This window comes from Aedes aegypti, chromosome 1 (assembly GCF_002204515.2).
Source record: "Aedes aegypti strain LVP_AGWG chromosome 1, AaegL5.0 Primary Assembly, whole genome shotgun sequence".
Classification (NCBI taxonomy): Eukaryota; Metazoa; Arthropoda; class Insecta; order Diptera; family Culicidae; genus Aedes; species Aedes aegypti.
In genome coordinates, this window is record NC_035107.1 from 268,435,750 (window position 1) to 268,450,905 (window position 15,156).

A 15,156-nucleotide genomic window follows, 5' to 3' on the forward strand; every position below is an offset into this window, starting at 1 on the left:
TCGCCTTGGAATAAAATTTAACGTGATTCAAAAGTGATTTTATTCTTCTTCTTGACATTACGTCTCCACTGGGACAGAGCCTGCTTCTTAACTTATGTTCTTATGAGCATTCACAGTTATTAACAGAGAGCATTCTTTGCCAAAGTTGCCATTTTCGCATTCGTATATCGTGTGACAAGTACTACACTTAGGCAAATGGACTATCGGAATACATAAGACCCTTTATGACAATTCGCCACAAGAAATCGGGTTGAAATTCATAGATATGCCATCCCGATCAACCAGAGAAACAATTTCTTTATAGATCTTTGTCCAGCGATAGCGATCGCCAACGATTCAAAACGAATCGATATCGATCGCTATCGACTAACACTGACTGGTTGATACGGGTTATGTAGATGTATAGCATATGTACATATATAGAATAGCATGTATAGAATATGCATAGCTTGTACGTCGCATTACATTATGACCGCTAAAACTAATCAATATAGTTCACTGTGCCAACGGGGGTTCGTTCACGACTTTTGTTTACTGGAACTTCATTTTCCGCGCGCCAAATCGAAACTCCCGCAACGACTCCGTCGCATCGCATCAAACACATTCGTTCATGTTTCATCCTCGGCGTCGGACCTGTGCCAATTCCGTTCGTTGAACCTGTTTTACTACGGCCAATTCCGTCGGATATTCGGGTTCAAGAAAACTGACGATCAGGACAATTTGATAAGTTCCTGTGAAATTCCTACTTCCGAGAAAATTTCGGGTGTATAAGTGCTCACGATACTGACTAATTTTTATTAAAATCGAACTGGCAGAAGTGTTTTAATTTACGATTAGACTTTGGTCTAAAATATAGCAAACAGGACAGGAAATGGCTGTAAGTATTAAAATGTGTTTAAAATGTTTGCAAACGAAATTTATAAAAATGATTTCAAATTTCATTTCGCGCGCCAAAGTTGGCTTGCGAAGACTCGCGAATGTCGCTGGATGGCAGCGATCTGTCAAACTTGTCACCTTGCAAGCCGACGACAGTCATCACCGACAACAACAAAGCTCCTTCGCTATCAAAAACAACAGCAACAGACACGACGAAGCAGGCGGCGGTTTCATCTCCAGAACGTCGTTCCGTCCAAAATACGGAAGAACAGAACATTGGCGACGAAGCCCAGAAACCGGGATCCAAATCGGAGCAAATCGAGAGCCTTAGTTGGGCCGATATCGTCGAAAGCGCGGAAAATAAGGTAACAGTTTGGTGCACATGATTGTTCTATTGTTTTATTGATGATCGAATTCCCACATATCCAATGCGGCAGAAAAACGAGGAGGAATCTGAAACGGCAGGCGCGCCGCTATCGGACCTAGTTGGATCCGATACCAAAATGTCCATGGATGAGAGCAACAGCAATGCCAGCATGCGATCCAATGGGTCGTCCAGTCGGCAAATCGAAATCGACATTCTCGGTAAGTTGTCCCGGGAAATTGAGGGCGATTTCGTTTGCTAGGTTAGGATACGAGTAATGCACAATAGTAAGGGTATGCGATATTTCCAAATTATTTCGTACGGGGAAAATTTATGTTTCCCGATTTCGTTTCGATTCGTCAAATTGAAAATATTCAGTCAATACTATGGTAAAAAACGCAGGGATGTTGGAGAGCCACTTTTTAGTGATTTGGTCACTATTTTAGGACTGGTCACCTAAAAACCACTGCTAAAAATGTTCCTTCTAAATAAATTGATAGCGTTTCCTTCAAGCAGCTTCAATGCTGTACTAAGAGCTTATAAGCAGGCTTGATAATTCTCCTCAACATCATCAGAGTTCGGTGACTTACTCTAGAGCAGCGTGCTGACTTTGCCTCTTTGCGAGGGAGCGAAAAAATGCTAAGCAGAGAGGCAACGAAAAATGAGCGAGGAAGATGCAGCACAAAAAAAAAACGAGCAAAATTCCATCAAAAAAGGGTGCTCTCACAACTCCCCGAGGACTGTCTGTTCGGACGGCTGACTCGAGAGTTCGTGTGAAGTGTGAGTGATGGTGAGCATCGCAACGAGAGAGAGAGAGAGTGCCTGAAAAAATCCTCGCATTTTTCTGCACTCTCACTCGAATCGCTTGAGGATCTGTGTTGAAAATTATGAGTTTATTTTTTCTCCTCAGAAAAACGACAAAATCGCCTCCTCTTTGCATCGCAGAGGAGTTTCTATCAAGCCTGCTTATAAGGTTCAAGAGACTCCAACATGACATCTCCACTGTTTCGTCAAGAAGGAATTCTTTGAATGACTTTCAGAGATTTCTTTAGAAATACATTCAGGGGCATAAGGGATTTCAATGCTGATACTTCCAGTAATATTCTCAGGTATTGTGGCAAAAATTTTCATGGATTCTCCCACAATTTCCTTTAGAAACTCCTGCAGAAAATTTCCCATCGATATCTCATTTCTCCAAAGAAGCAAGCTCTGTCCCAGTTGGGACGTAACCCCAGAAAGTAGAAGTAGAATAAAAAGGTTTATCAAGATACGCAATGTATATTTTGCATAAAACTATATATTCCAAATTTTGTTTGAGCAGACAATTCTTAAATCCATTCTCAGTTTGTCGATATAAATGCATTACCTATCTCATTTTACTAAAAAAAAGTGTCTGATGAAAGCTAATAGTGTTAAGGTACCGCGGGGCAAGTGGGTAAATGGGGTAAGTGAAAACAATTGATATATTTTACTCAATATGTGAATTAACGTTTTGAACTCATGCGTAAACCTTTGAGGCCATTGAGAATATTACGATAGGTAAGAGATTTCTGAGATTTTTCAGCCATTATTGCATAATAGAGCGAAAAATTGTTAACCTGTCAACTGTTACTCCGTAACAAGTTGGCGGCGTACAATCTTATTTTAATATTTTCAGCGGAAAAAAGTTGCGGAAAATAATTTCCTGTACCACTTCTTAGTTGTCCTCTGTGACAGTTTCAAACTGCAATAAAAAAAGTTTTAGAATTAATTCGACGTAGACCTGAAAGTAACTAAATTTAAACACCGTCAATTTTCTTATCAGGTGGGGCAAGTGAAAAGTTTGTCATTAGAGATTGAATTTGTGTTTTCTCTTGAAGTAACCATAGTAACCATAGTAAACATGGTTCGCAATTATCATAGAAAAACATAACGTGCTGATAATTCAGAAACACTATACCACTATACTCAAGCGTTGAAAGCTATTAGAAATCATGGAACTTTTCTAAAAGATGTAGCCAAACATTACAATATTACTATGTCTACTTCGGGCAGCCAATTAAAAGGAAGACGTTGACTGAAAGGTTGCAATATTAGAGAATACACGGAAATCTCGTGGAATGTCTATGTAAAGCTAGTTCAAAACATAAAAGTGGGGTATAGGTCTATCCACATAAAAAAGATTCTAAATACGTTATTGAAGGATTCTGTTTGATTTCTCCCGAAGAATTATCCGACCATCTCAAAAACAAATAACGAGTGGTGGAAATTCTACAGAGCAGAAATGCAATTGCTGCCCTATAATGTAAGAACTAACATTGGAAATGTTGCAGTTATAATGTTGTTGAATCATTTCAACTAACATAACTGAACAGAAGAAAATTCAAGTGAAAAGAATAACATTTTCTTTGTTTACATGTTATTTATGTTATTGTTCATTGGGAAGCCTTAACAAATGTTAAAGCTAATAGAAATCGTGAATATAACTGTTTGTTTTTGACTTTATTGTTCAAAACGGTAACATTACAAGTGCCCCAAAAGTGGGGCAAGTGAAAAGTAAGGAGACATTTTTAAAAACTTTTTCTGTATTTTTTTCTTCAATTTTTCATAAAAATCAATTTCAGCATGCTGCCTATATTTGGTGGGAGTCAAGCTAAAAAATATACACGACCTCTTTTGTTTCAATTTAAAGTCTCTAGAATTTGAAGAATCTCAACTATGCGAATTCCATTACCCACCCACGGTACCTTATACTGTTTGTCCCCCAATTCCAGATTCGGCCAACGTCGAAAAGTACGAAAAATTGGTGCGCAACGAAAAGATCAAATCTCCCTTCAAACGGCGGCTATCGGGTGGCGAAGATGACGACGATGGTGCCGATGACGATGATGGTCACGCCAAATTTGTCGACGCAGAAGAGAACGGCACACTGCAACACAATCTGCACAAGAAGTCCAAGATGAACGAGAACGATCACGGTAGGGAACGGTTCCGACGAGATAGTTCTTCCAGCTCGGGAGACGGCAGCAGTCAGAGCAGCCGGAAACCGGTCGAGTACGAGAAGGACTTGTCGATCCTGGAGCGACGCCAGAAGCAGATCGACTACGGAAAGAATACGCTCGGCTACGAGAATTATATGAAACAGGTGCCAAGGTAAGTTAGGCGAGGGGTTTACTTACGTTGATTCAGTGATGAAACGGATTTGTTTTTCTATTGAAGGGAAAAACGTACCAATGATCACCCGAAGACGCCGCCAAAGCACATCAAATACAGCCGACGAGCATGGGACGGACTTATTAAAGTGTGGCGCAAGAAGTTGCACTGCTTCGACCCAGATGCAAAGTGAGTAATAACACGTATTTTCCCAACAAAATCTGAAAATCGTTCACATAGAAGGGGGAAATAATTTATCCAGGAACGAATGACGAAAGTTCCTTAAATGTAAGAAGAAAGAGTAGATCTGTTCAGTAGACCGAAAACTGGTTAATATTGGCAAAATCGTTTGAAAGTTCTTTCTTTATCAAATTACCGTCTCAATAACTCGATATTAACCCGTAGGCTACGGGGCTGACACACAAAATTCAAATTGCTCGTGTTTGAGCATAACTCAATATTTTTTCATGAAATTTTGAGGATTGCTACACTATTAGTTGTAGTTTCATGAGTAATGAGAAAGTACACATTTGGAGTATTGTTGACAAAGTTATTTCAGAACAACTCTGGGTCCGGTAGGGTAAAAATCAGATAAACTTCCTGTTAGAATTCATTTATCATTTGTAAACTGAATGTTTTCATACAAAAAGTGTACAGACCACTTATTTGCAATAAGTTACGAAGCACCAAGGGATTTAAAAATGTATAATTAACCTAGAACAATGCGAAGGCCTCCAGAACATTCTGAGATTTTGTCCATTGTCTACACAGGTTCATAAATTATTTTAATGGTGTGATGTATACGTTTAATGCTTTACAGGACTCATTAAGCCTTAACAGACGTGTCCACAAATTTTGACAAGATATTGTATATTGGAAGTCATCCAAACCACCCTGGAATTCAGGTCGTTATGATCTACAAAATTTACTACAGTCAATTCTCGTTTAACGTTTTTATTCCTATCCATAAAACTTCATATGGCTCGAAAAGTGTACTACTGCGAATATTGTTAATCATAAGGTCTTCAGAATACACTGAAGAACTGGGCATCAATTTTGGTATACAGCTTGACTTATTATTCAAACAATATATTTTTAATATATCCATACTTGATCATAAAACTCCGTTGTATGCAAATAAAAATGTTCACGAGCTTCTTGTTTGTACTATGAATTTTTAATTACTATGATGACAAGATTTACAAAATCTAATGAATCTACTGGTGCTGTTACTCTACTAACTAATTTACTGTACCTTTTCTAAATCTTAATAACTTTCTAACTTACTCATCTACTCTTTCTTTCTCTAACTCACACATTTTCTAAATATCTTACATACAAAAATATTTGCTTTTCATCCTAAAGTATAAAATCATGTTTCCTCACTTCTCCATATGTGGCTCCGTTTTGCTTATGTCACTTGAGCCTTCATTAAGTGCCTCAACATAGTCTTGAGGATATAAATTCTCTATATTTGGTACATATATACGTAAAAGCAGTCATCAGTACGCTTAGCACATAACTGATCAGTACTATCAGAGGGACTGATAGACGAAAAAATTCACCAAAAACCCCGTATTTGTTGGCATAACAGTCCTACTTTGAATTTCGTAGCAAAATTTACTTTTCCCATAATACAAACTCTTGATTCTAGTGTACACGCTATACTTCATACTTTTGCAACAATTTCTTTTAGATTTATCACACACCTGGCACGACAAATGAATGTGCTAAAATCTTTAAACGTGTTTTACTTGGTTGCATATTTTCGAACATGGGACTATTATGAGTATAACGGCAGTACACTTTCCGAGTCATATGAAGTTTTATGAATAGGAATAAGAATGTTTAACGAGAATTGGGTGAGTATAGGCTGTAGTAGATTTGATAGAACAAGAGGATCTGAACTCCAGGAGAATTTGGATGACTTCCAATATCTAATATCTTGTCAAAACTTGTGAACACGTCTTTTAAGGCTGTAAAGCACTAAACGTAGACACCAGTCGCTTGAAATAATTTTTGAACCTAAGTAGATTATGGACAAAATCTCAGAATGTTCTGGAGGCCTTGGCATTGTTCTAGGTTAATTATACATTTTTAAATCCCTTGGTGCATCGTAACTTATTACAAATAACTAGTCTGTATACTTGATATAAAAAACATTTCGTTACCAAATGTTAAATGAGTTCTAAAAGGAAGTTTATGTGATTTTCCCTACCTGACCCAGAGAAATTCTGGAATAACTTTGTCAACAATACTCCAAATGTGTACTTTCCCATTACTTATGAAACTACAACTAATAAAGTAGCAATCCTTAAATTTCCATGAAAAAATATTGAGTTATGCTCAAATACGAGTAATTTAAATTTTGCATGTCAGCCCCGTAGCCTACGGGTTAAAGAGAAAATATTGTAAGAATATATGCTGAGATATTTCTGATCAAGCGATGCCCTATTGTCATCCCCTAGGCCCAATGAATCAATCGATTGATGCAGAGTTGTGATGAAGAAGTTTCTTCTCACAACTCTTTGTATACAGCTTCTAAGGTAACTTCTCCTAAATAATCGGTTACTCTTCTTCAGTCTCGGGCTCAACAGCAACGTTTCTGAAAAAAAGGCTCAAGAGTTTCGAGCTGTCAAAGCAATTGATCACAAGCAGCAAAAATTAATGCGTTGTTTTTCGTTGATTTCGCTCATTTTGTTTTCGCCGATTGAATAACTTCGTGCCACTAAAGTGGATAATCACACCTCGGGCCGTAATACTCCGCGAATAATGTACAAAGTTCGCAATCCAACATAATTATTCGCCGTGATTACGATAAAACTCCGTCGGTAACCTCAATCGTTGATTTCGGTGATCGTAACGATGCCAAGCGGCTAAAACGTACCCACTGTCAGCCTTCCCCAGCCGACGGTCACAATTCTCTCCAGATGGAAATCGGACAATCAAATTCAACCGATGGTTGCTACACAGAACCTCTTCGAAACGCTGTCCATTGACGACCCAGATGGAAACGTAAACAACAAATCGCAATCGCCACCCAATGCCCCGAAGAAGAATCGCCGTCCTCCTCCTATCACAATCATAAGCAAAGGTACCAAACACTCTCGCGAGCTGTTGAATCTGGCCGATATCCCGCAGTTCGGTTACCAACTGAAAAAACCTGGGCAAAGGCACAACCTTGTTATCAGCTTGACTGCTGTCAGGTCTCGGGGCTTAAATGTATCTTTACTCTGAAGAGAAAGATGCACACTAGTGGTGCCAATGGTGATTATAATCAAGAGTGTTTTCTAATGAACACTATTGATTAGCATCACCGAGAACCGATACTCTACGTGGTCTATGATGAAGCGGTCCTTGTTTGTTTTTTCTATACGTTTTTTATTTATGCTTCCAGACACTCATCCGGTAACAGTTTAATCAAAACCTCCTAACATTGAAGAAATCGTGCTGAACAGGAACACGCATCGACGTACAAGGATACAACAGAATCTTATTAAACCCGTTTCATTTACTAATCATACCACTATTTACTAATTTACTAATTATATCATTCTCTTCTCGTCAACAAGCGTCATTTCAGGATTAGGGTTTTCATTATAGCATTGAATATACTATAAAAATGCCGTCAGAGGAAAAAAACGTGTGACTAATCGCTATCTCTATTTATAGGTACCCGTAACCGTGAATAGGAATAGTAACTCATGAGAAAAATACTAGGATATAAGTGAGTACGAACTAATCACTAACACCCCCAACACTGAAAAGGTAAGCACATATTATATTCACATATTATTTATAACACCAAATTATCAGAGATTACTACAATTTTAATAATCTGATAGTGTCGGTTAGAGTTTTCAAACAACGTAAAGAACAAATTTCTTCTTATAACAGATCCTAGTAATGACATATTATCGGCGCGGTAAAAATAGAAACAGTTTATTCGCTGAGGTTGAATTTTTGTAAGTGTAAGTGATTATAGTATAATCTGTACTTGTGATTGCTGTGCGATGCGCTTCGTTGTTGCAGGACATTGTTCTCATTATTATACGGCCTTCAGCCCTCGGCGGGATCACCTTAAGAAGATATATGAATAATTCCGTAGCTGGTTTTGATCATGTTACTAAGAAAATAGTGATAATGTGATAATGTAGTGAGATGACGTTATTGTGTCGAATAATTTTATGTGGTTAATGGTAGTAAGCTACTAAGGTTGTGATTATTAGAGTGATGATAGTTTGTGATATTTTGAATATTAGTGATATAAGAAACGAGAATCCTACTTTTATTTTAATGAAGATAATGATATTGGTGTTGATGTGATTTATTTATTACAGTGATTATTTTTAATGAGAAGTTTTATACTTTAAACTTGATGAAGCAGTAGTATTGTGTTGTGACTGGGTTATAGATGTGATGTTAATAATAAAATTAATATGGATAATGGTGACGTTGTTAGTAGAAATTCTGTTGATAATGAAGATGGTGATATCAATACCAGTGAATAGTGCTATGAAGTAATCTAATAGTTATCAAGTGAAGTGATAGTGTGAAAAGAACGTTTCCCACCTTCTACCGTAACCTTCTGAGACAGATCGCAACAGTGTCTTCTTGGAAGCCATCTTTCCGTGCACGTCTGGTGAACTGCTTCAGAAGGATTACGTCCTCTTTACTATCTAAAGTCTAGTTTAGAGCTTTGAACAGTATTCACTGTACGGCTAGCAACATAAAAAAAAAAAAAAAAAAAAAAAAAAAAAAAAAGATATCCCGCAGTTCGGTTACCAACTGAAAACTGTTAAAGCTGGCACGCAGCTTAATGCGACGGACGAGGACGTTTTCAATGCCATCTTCAAGGTGCTACAAGACTCCAACACAGAGTTTTTCACTTACACTCCATCGCACCAACAGCCCGTACGATTCATACTCTCGGGTCTCGCGCTGTATGATTTGGCGGAGCTTAAGGAGGAATTGTTGCTCAATGCAGTGCGCCCGTTAGATGTTAAAATCAGTGTTGTTCAGACTCATTTCCCCGAAAATAACATTTTCCGAACTACGAAGCCACGAACTACTACAACCCTGCTCTATCCTCCTAAGATAGAAAAGCAGATGGTTAAGCTTGAGTACTGCACACAAAATTGATCAATTTTGATCCCATAGAGCCACAATTCAAGTTTCGGTGAAATAAAATGAGTGAGTGAGTGAGTGCGAATCATTTCACCGAAACTTGAATTGCGGCCCACCGAGATCGAAACTGTCTGATCCCATGTGCAACACTCAAGCCCAACCACCTCCCCCACCATATCAGGAATAAAAAAGACAATTTACACCGTCTTCAGCCATAGGCTGCACAGACTGAACATAACTTACATTAGACAACGGACACACGGAACGACCAGTGGACCAATGAAGAATTTTTCGTTTGACGAAAAGTTTTCTCCGACTGGGGCGGGAATCGAACCCACACTCTGTAGCACAATACGCCTAAACGACTGATGCCGCTAACCGCACGGCTACGAAGCCCACGAATACAACGCACAGTTATAACAGTTCATGGCTTCACAATTCGAATTTCGGGGAAATGAGTCTGTTCAACACTGGTTAAAATTTTCTCTCGAAAGCAAAATGGTCCCGAAGAAACTGTGTTGTATCTGCTTTGTTTCGAGAAAGAATCTACCAAGCTTTCGGAGCTGCAAGGTGTCAAGAATCTGTTCAACACGGTAGTAAAGTGGATATTCATCATCAGAAAACCTGACGATTCGGTCCAGTGCCATTGATGTCAACGCTTCGGTCATGGAATGCGCTGTTGTAACATCTCTCCATCCTGTGTCAAATGCGGGGAGAAACATCTCACAGCAAACTGCAAGCTCCCGGTGAAGGCCAACCTCAAGGATGCTACCGTCTCGCGCAGTCTTATTCGGTGCGCTAACTGCAGTGGTAATCACACAGCCAACTTCCGATGTTGCTCCAGCCGGCTTAAGTATATCAAGCAACTCGAAGAAAATCGGCAGCGTGCTTTCAAGAAAACTACGATGCCAAACACCCGCGTACCTCCGACCTCCCTAGGATCAATTTATTCCAGCGTTCAAAATCGCTTGAACAATCCTTGCGTCGCTGAAGGACTTTCTTTCTCGCAAGTACTGCAAGGTTCCGGCCAACCAGAGCGATGTGCAAATCTCTAGCTCTATCCGAGCTATTTACCAAATACGTGTATAATGGCTAGCCCACCCTGCCTGCGCGTAATTGGAACGGAAGATCCGTTCACAGCAAATTTCTAGAATTTTTCGATTTCGTACAACGTCATGGCATAGATTTAGCTGTCGTCACCGAAACCTGGTTGCGCCCAAATAATTCATTCCTTCATCCAAATTGGACCCTTTTTAAATGTTTGTCCAGAAGTAGGCTTTGAAGCGCAGCATGCTTCTTCTTCTTCTGGGCATTAACGGCCCCACTAGGACAGAGCCTGCTTCTCAGCTTAGTGTTCCTATGAGCACTTCCACAGTTCTTAACTGAGAGCTTTCTTTGCCATAGTTGACATTTTCGCATTCGTATATCGTGTGTCAGGTACGACGATACTCTTTGCCCAGGGAAGTCAAGGAAATTTTTATTACGAAAAGACTCTGGACCGAGCGGGAATCAACCCAGAACACCTTTAGCATGGCTTTGCTTTGTAGACGAGGACTCTAACCACTCGGCTAAGGAAGGCCCCCTTTGAATTCTATACGAAAATAATAAAACATAATTCTTATCCTTCTCTCTTACAGGCCGGAAGCCGACGCTTAGAGACAATTTGATGACGGTCTCATATCGCATCAAATATTACCGATCCTGCGAACGTATTGGGGAATTCGTCGAAGTGATTGGAGTCTGGATGATGAATCCATTCTTAGAGAAATTCTGCCTTTGGAGTCAAATCATCATTGGAGCTCATGCTCAATAGGTTATTGAGTGTCTGTGTAAAATAGTACAGTAGAAGGATTATGGAGTCAATGTGTACTACACATATTGCTGATTCCGCTCAGATCTTGAAGCTCTAGTTGTAATTCTGTATTGTTATAGTAATCTAAGTGATATGTTTTCATGCGTCGAATTCGCAAAAACGTCTATCCTAATTAAAGAATAAAACCGAAATAATGTGGTATTTAAAATCTAACATAAAGGAACTTTTTATTTCATTCATTTCGTACTAATGCTTTTCAGCAGGGTCAAAATTTCATCTAGCTTTTGGTTCTGGCGAGATTCGAGCGCTTCCAGTTTGGCGTCGATTTTGGCTTCCAATGCGGTGAATTTGGCGTCCATGTATTGCTTGGCTACTAATTCACCGAAAGAGGACCCACTGGTCCCTAAGGGAGAAGCTTCGTCGCAGTCGTTTTCCGGCGGACATCGCGCTGGTCGTGTAGATCCGCCTCGCCCAGCACTTGTCGTTGGTCCAGCTGAGGAAGCCGAATTGGCTATGTTATAGTTCATCATGTTCTGGAATAGTTTCTGTGCGTTGAGACCATTCAGGGCCATCGAATCCAGCACAAACTGCTTGCAACGGGCTGCCTTCTCCGACAGTTTGGAGTCATTCACCCGCAGATCAATCATGGCACGATTCAGCGTGCTGTCGCTGGCAAACATCCCCAGCGGATTGGAGTTTTTCTCGAGTATCAAATGCGTTCCGTACAGGCAAAGTGATCCTTTCGCAGGGGTAATGTATCTAAGGATGAGCTCAGCGGTTCCGCACACTTCAAACTGGATATCAAACCGAAACAGCTCCGTTCCGTCATCGAACACCAGTTCGCCATGGTGCGTTTGATAGTATTCTGGGGCTTTGCCCACGAAGGACTCTATCCTGCGACATTCGGCTAGAAGAGCTAGCTTTGTAATCTGATACACGGGATTGACGCTGATGGTTTGCTCACAGAACTCCGTTTTCGGGTCTGGTACTAGTACTATGCAGGCGTCAGGGTTTAGAAGCTTCTCTTGTGGGATTCTATCATGTGGGGTAAATTGTTTATTTATAAATCATACCATAAAGAAATGAAGACACCAAAACTCACGGATTGGTCGTTTCATTTGCCTGGATGTTGTACGATACATGGCGGGCCACATCGCCTTCAATGGCCACCCAGTTGAATTTGGCTCTAAACGGTGCGTTGTTCATTTTGAGGCCTTATCCACAGATACGTACATTACTATTATTACAAAAACTATTGTTTAAAAATTGTTAGCTAAAAACTAGATGGTATGCGCGCGCGAAGCACTTTTGATGGACATCTTGAGAGCAGCACAGTAAACAAAACGTTTGAAGAGAGAGCTGTCATTGTTATCACACCGTCATCATCATCAGCATGCAGTTTCAAGAACAGAATTTGATAACACTGCAAAATCCTAGACCAACAATTGAAAAGGCCACAACTGCAAAAAGTAAATAAAGAGAAGAACGCAATATTTTAGATGCATATGGTTGGGTGGGCTCGCCCGGTTAAAAACGTATCATTCAGTGAATGGAATAAACCATAAATGTACAATATAACTTATTGGATACAATACAGCGTATTGTAATTGAATGTCGAAGCAACATTATTCTTGTTTGGATATACAATTCAAAAACAATATAATATATTGTAACAGAACACTGTTTTTGTTTTTAATTGGTTTTATACCTTACAATTTTGGTTAAATTCCTATTTTCGCGTAAAACAATTCTTGCTTTTTTCTATGTAGCTTTGCTGGAAGAACTAAAAAAAACAAGTTCAGAAAGCAAGAAATGTTGGATGAAAAATATTCAAAACGTAAAAATAAGTAGTTTTTTAGAAGTCACTTGACATTAGCTGTAACGACGGATGCAACCATGATAAATATCTTTACTTCTATAAAGTTAAAATTATTTTGCTACTTTTGGCACGAATATCCGGTAAGTTGGTAGACAATCCATACAAAATACAAATTCTATACTTTTCACCACTAATTGAAATACAGTTCTTTGAATTGTTTTTGTATTGTACAACAATACACAAATTGCTAATCAAAACAATACATGAACAATATATCGTGTTGTATTTTCAAAATGTATGTATGAGAAAATATCTAGATTTATATTGTTACGATACTTAACCACCCATACATTATATTGCAAAAATCTCATAAACTATACAGTGAAATGTTCAAAACAATATATTGTACTGTAATTGTATTGTCATTTCACAATATACTGTATTGTATTTCCAATATATTGAATGGTACTGTTCCAATACGTTACATTGTTTTTGTATTGTATTTTTTATCCGGGCGGTTTGTTACAGCTCATATTGCGGCGATCATTTTAACTCAAGAGCGGTCGCGCATTCAGGCATCTCCAGCACCACCTCGCTCGTGTTGTGTGTGAAAAGCGACCTTTCCTCAGGGTGCGTGTACTCAGTAAAGACCTATAAAATCTTTAATAATTCATCGAATCGATGCACATCCCTAAAAGGTAAATGTCAAATTTTAACGATTTTGTTTTTGTTTTGTTTTGTTTTAAAATGGAGTTTGCTCTTTCCCTGGCTAATGTATTATTTATTTCAGTGGTAAGCAAAAATATTGCAAAAGTATTCGTCATCAAACGTCAACATCCCACCGCAAAATCGCTAGTGTTTGGAGGGGATTTTAACCTCCAAATTGCCAAATCATCACCTCCAAGTTAGTTCTAATGCCCTCCGTTATACGAAATGTGATGGCGCGTCGATCGTCGCAAGTTTATTGTTAAACAGTCAATTGCTACAGAACTAAATTATTGTACATGTCTACCTTTTCTTTTTTCAGCACAAGTTTAAAAATATGCAGTAGAGAAGCTAAGAATGAATTTCCAAACGGATCGGATGTGCCATCGAAAAATACAGATTCACAACTACCAAACAAGAGTCTCAAGCATAGGGAAAGTGTACCGGTTATGGCCATACTGGTTCCCTATTTGGCCATATGCAAAATTTGGATAACTTTTACATTTTAATTCTTTTTGAATGTTTTAACATCAAGATATATCCTTTATTAAACTGCTAAAACACTAAAAACTTCTCAAAATGTAAAGGCGTTCAGGATATTACGTATGGCGAAATAGGGAACCACTATGGCCATAACTGGTACACCTACCCTACTCCGAATTTGTTTCCTTATCGAATATGTAGACAGTAGAACCATTAACCTAAGAATGCTAATGTCGCTGCTGTTCGTGTTACCAACATCTAGTTTGCCACGCACTGACAGCCTGAGTACCGGGCCTCAAAGTGTCAAATCAATTTTTAAAACCAAAACAAATCATTGGCATTTAAGAAACAGTGTAAACCCACAACTTAAGGTAAAAATAATTAAAATCAATTTTGTAATAACAGCGCCACTAGCGTTCTACTACTGAGTGATTCCAAGCAACAGCACCAAAATTTGGTAAATTTTTTAATTCATTTTTTTCTGTTGAGCTGAAACTTTTTCAGTTTTCCAGTTCCATCTAATGGCCGGTACGCTGATCATAAGTACTGTGCAAAAGGATAGGACAAGAAACGGTCAAGGAATGATTCCGGTACCGAAATTACTTGAGCTGTACGCTGCTGATAAGTAGAGCTGATTTCATAACGTCAGTAACGCCTGCCGTGCATATCAAATGGAGCTGTCACTTTTCCGTACGGAAAAATGTGCCGCTCAATTATTCCGCAAGTAAAAGTGACATTTCGCTCGTATTGGATCAGCTGTCAAAACTACTTGGGTAAAAAGGAGAAATTTTACTTGAGCGCTTTACGTTTCAGGTGCATACTACGCATAAATCGTCA

The 15,156-nt window shown here is 38.9% G+C and overlaps 2 protein-coding genes and 1 long non-coding RNA gene across 3 annotated transcripts; 2 read left to right on the forward strand and 1 right to left on the reverse strand.

The window, feature by feature from the left end:
- The first annotated feature begins 564 nt into the window (after positions 1–564).
- Positions 565–11,525, forward strand: LOC5573324 (histone RNA hairpin-binding protein). Its single transcript, XM_001654494.2, has 6 exons — positions 565–877; positions 957–1,241; positions 1,314–1,461; positions 3,994–4,372; positions 4,439–4,561; positions 11,137–11,525. Exons 1-6 carry the CDS (start codon positions 872–874, stop codon positions 11,153–11,155), a joined length of 960 nt encoding a protein of 319 aa, XP_001654544.1. The 5' UTR covers positions 565–871; the 3' UTR covers positions 11,156–11,525.
- Positions 7,432–9,136, forward strand: LOC110674108. The gene is made up of 2 exons (XR_002498675.1): positions 7,432–8,099; positions 8,270–9,136. It is a non-coding gene; the product is annotated as an uncharacterized LOC110674108 (long non-coding RNA).
- Positions 11,511–12,665, reverse strand: LOC5573325. The gene is made up of 2 exons (XM_001654495.2): positions 12,415–12,665; positions 11,511–12,347 (listed from the first exon to the last, which is right to left on the reverse strand). The coding sequence occupies exons 1-2, from the start codon at positions 12,516–12,518 to the stop codon at positions 11,549–11,551; spliced, it is 903 nt and encodes a 300-aa protein (XP_001654545.2). The 5' UTR covers positions 12,519–12,665; the 3' UTR covers positions 11,511–11,548.
- Between the last annotated feature and the right edge of the window lie 2,491 nt (positions 12,666–15,156).

What these genes read in the sequence shown, in the direction of transcription:
- LOC5573324 (XM_001654494.2), top strand. An exon ending in TCGAAAGCGCGGAAAATAAG is followed by an intron (nt 1,242 to 1,313) that starts GTAACAGTTTGG and finishes CCAATGCGGCAG; the next exon opens with AAAAACGAGGAGGAATCTGA. An exon ending in TATATGAAACAGGTGCCAAG is followed by an intron (nt 4,373 to 4,438) that starts GTAAGTTAGGCG and finishes TTTCTATTGAAG; the next exon opens with GGAAAAACGTACCAATGATC.
- LOC5573325 (XM_001654495.2), bottom strand. Translation starts at nt 12,518, where the DNA reads ATGAACAACGCACCGTTTAGAGCCAAATTCAACTGGGTGGCCATTGAA. An exon ending in GCAAATGAAACGACCAATCC is followed by an intron (nt 12,348 to 12,414) that starts GTGAGTTTTGGT and finishes CCCACATGATAG; the next exon opens with AATCCCACAAGAGAAGCTTC.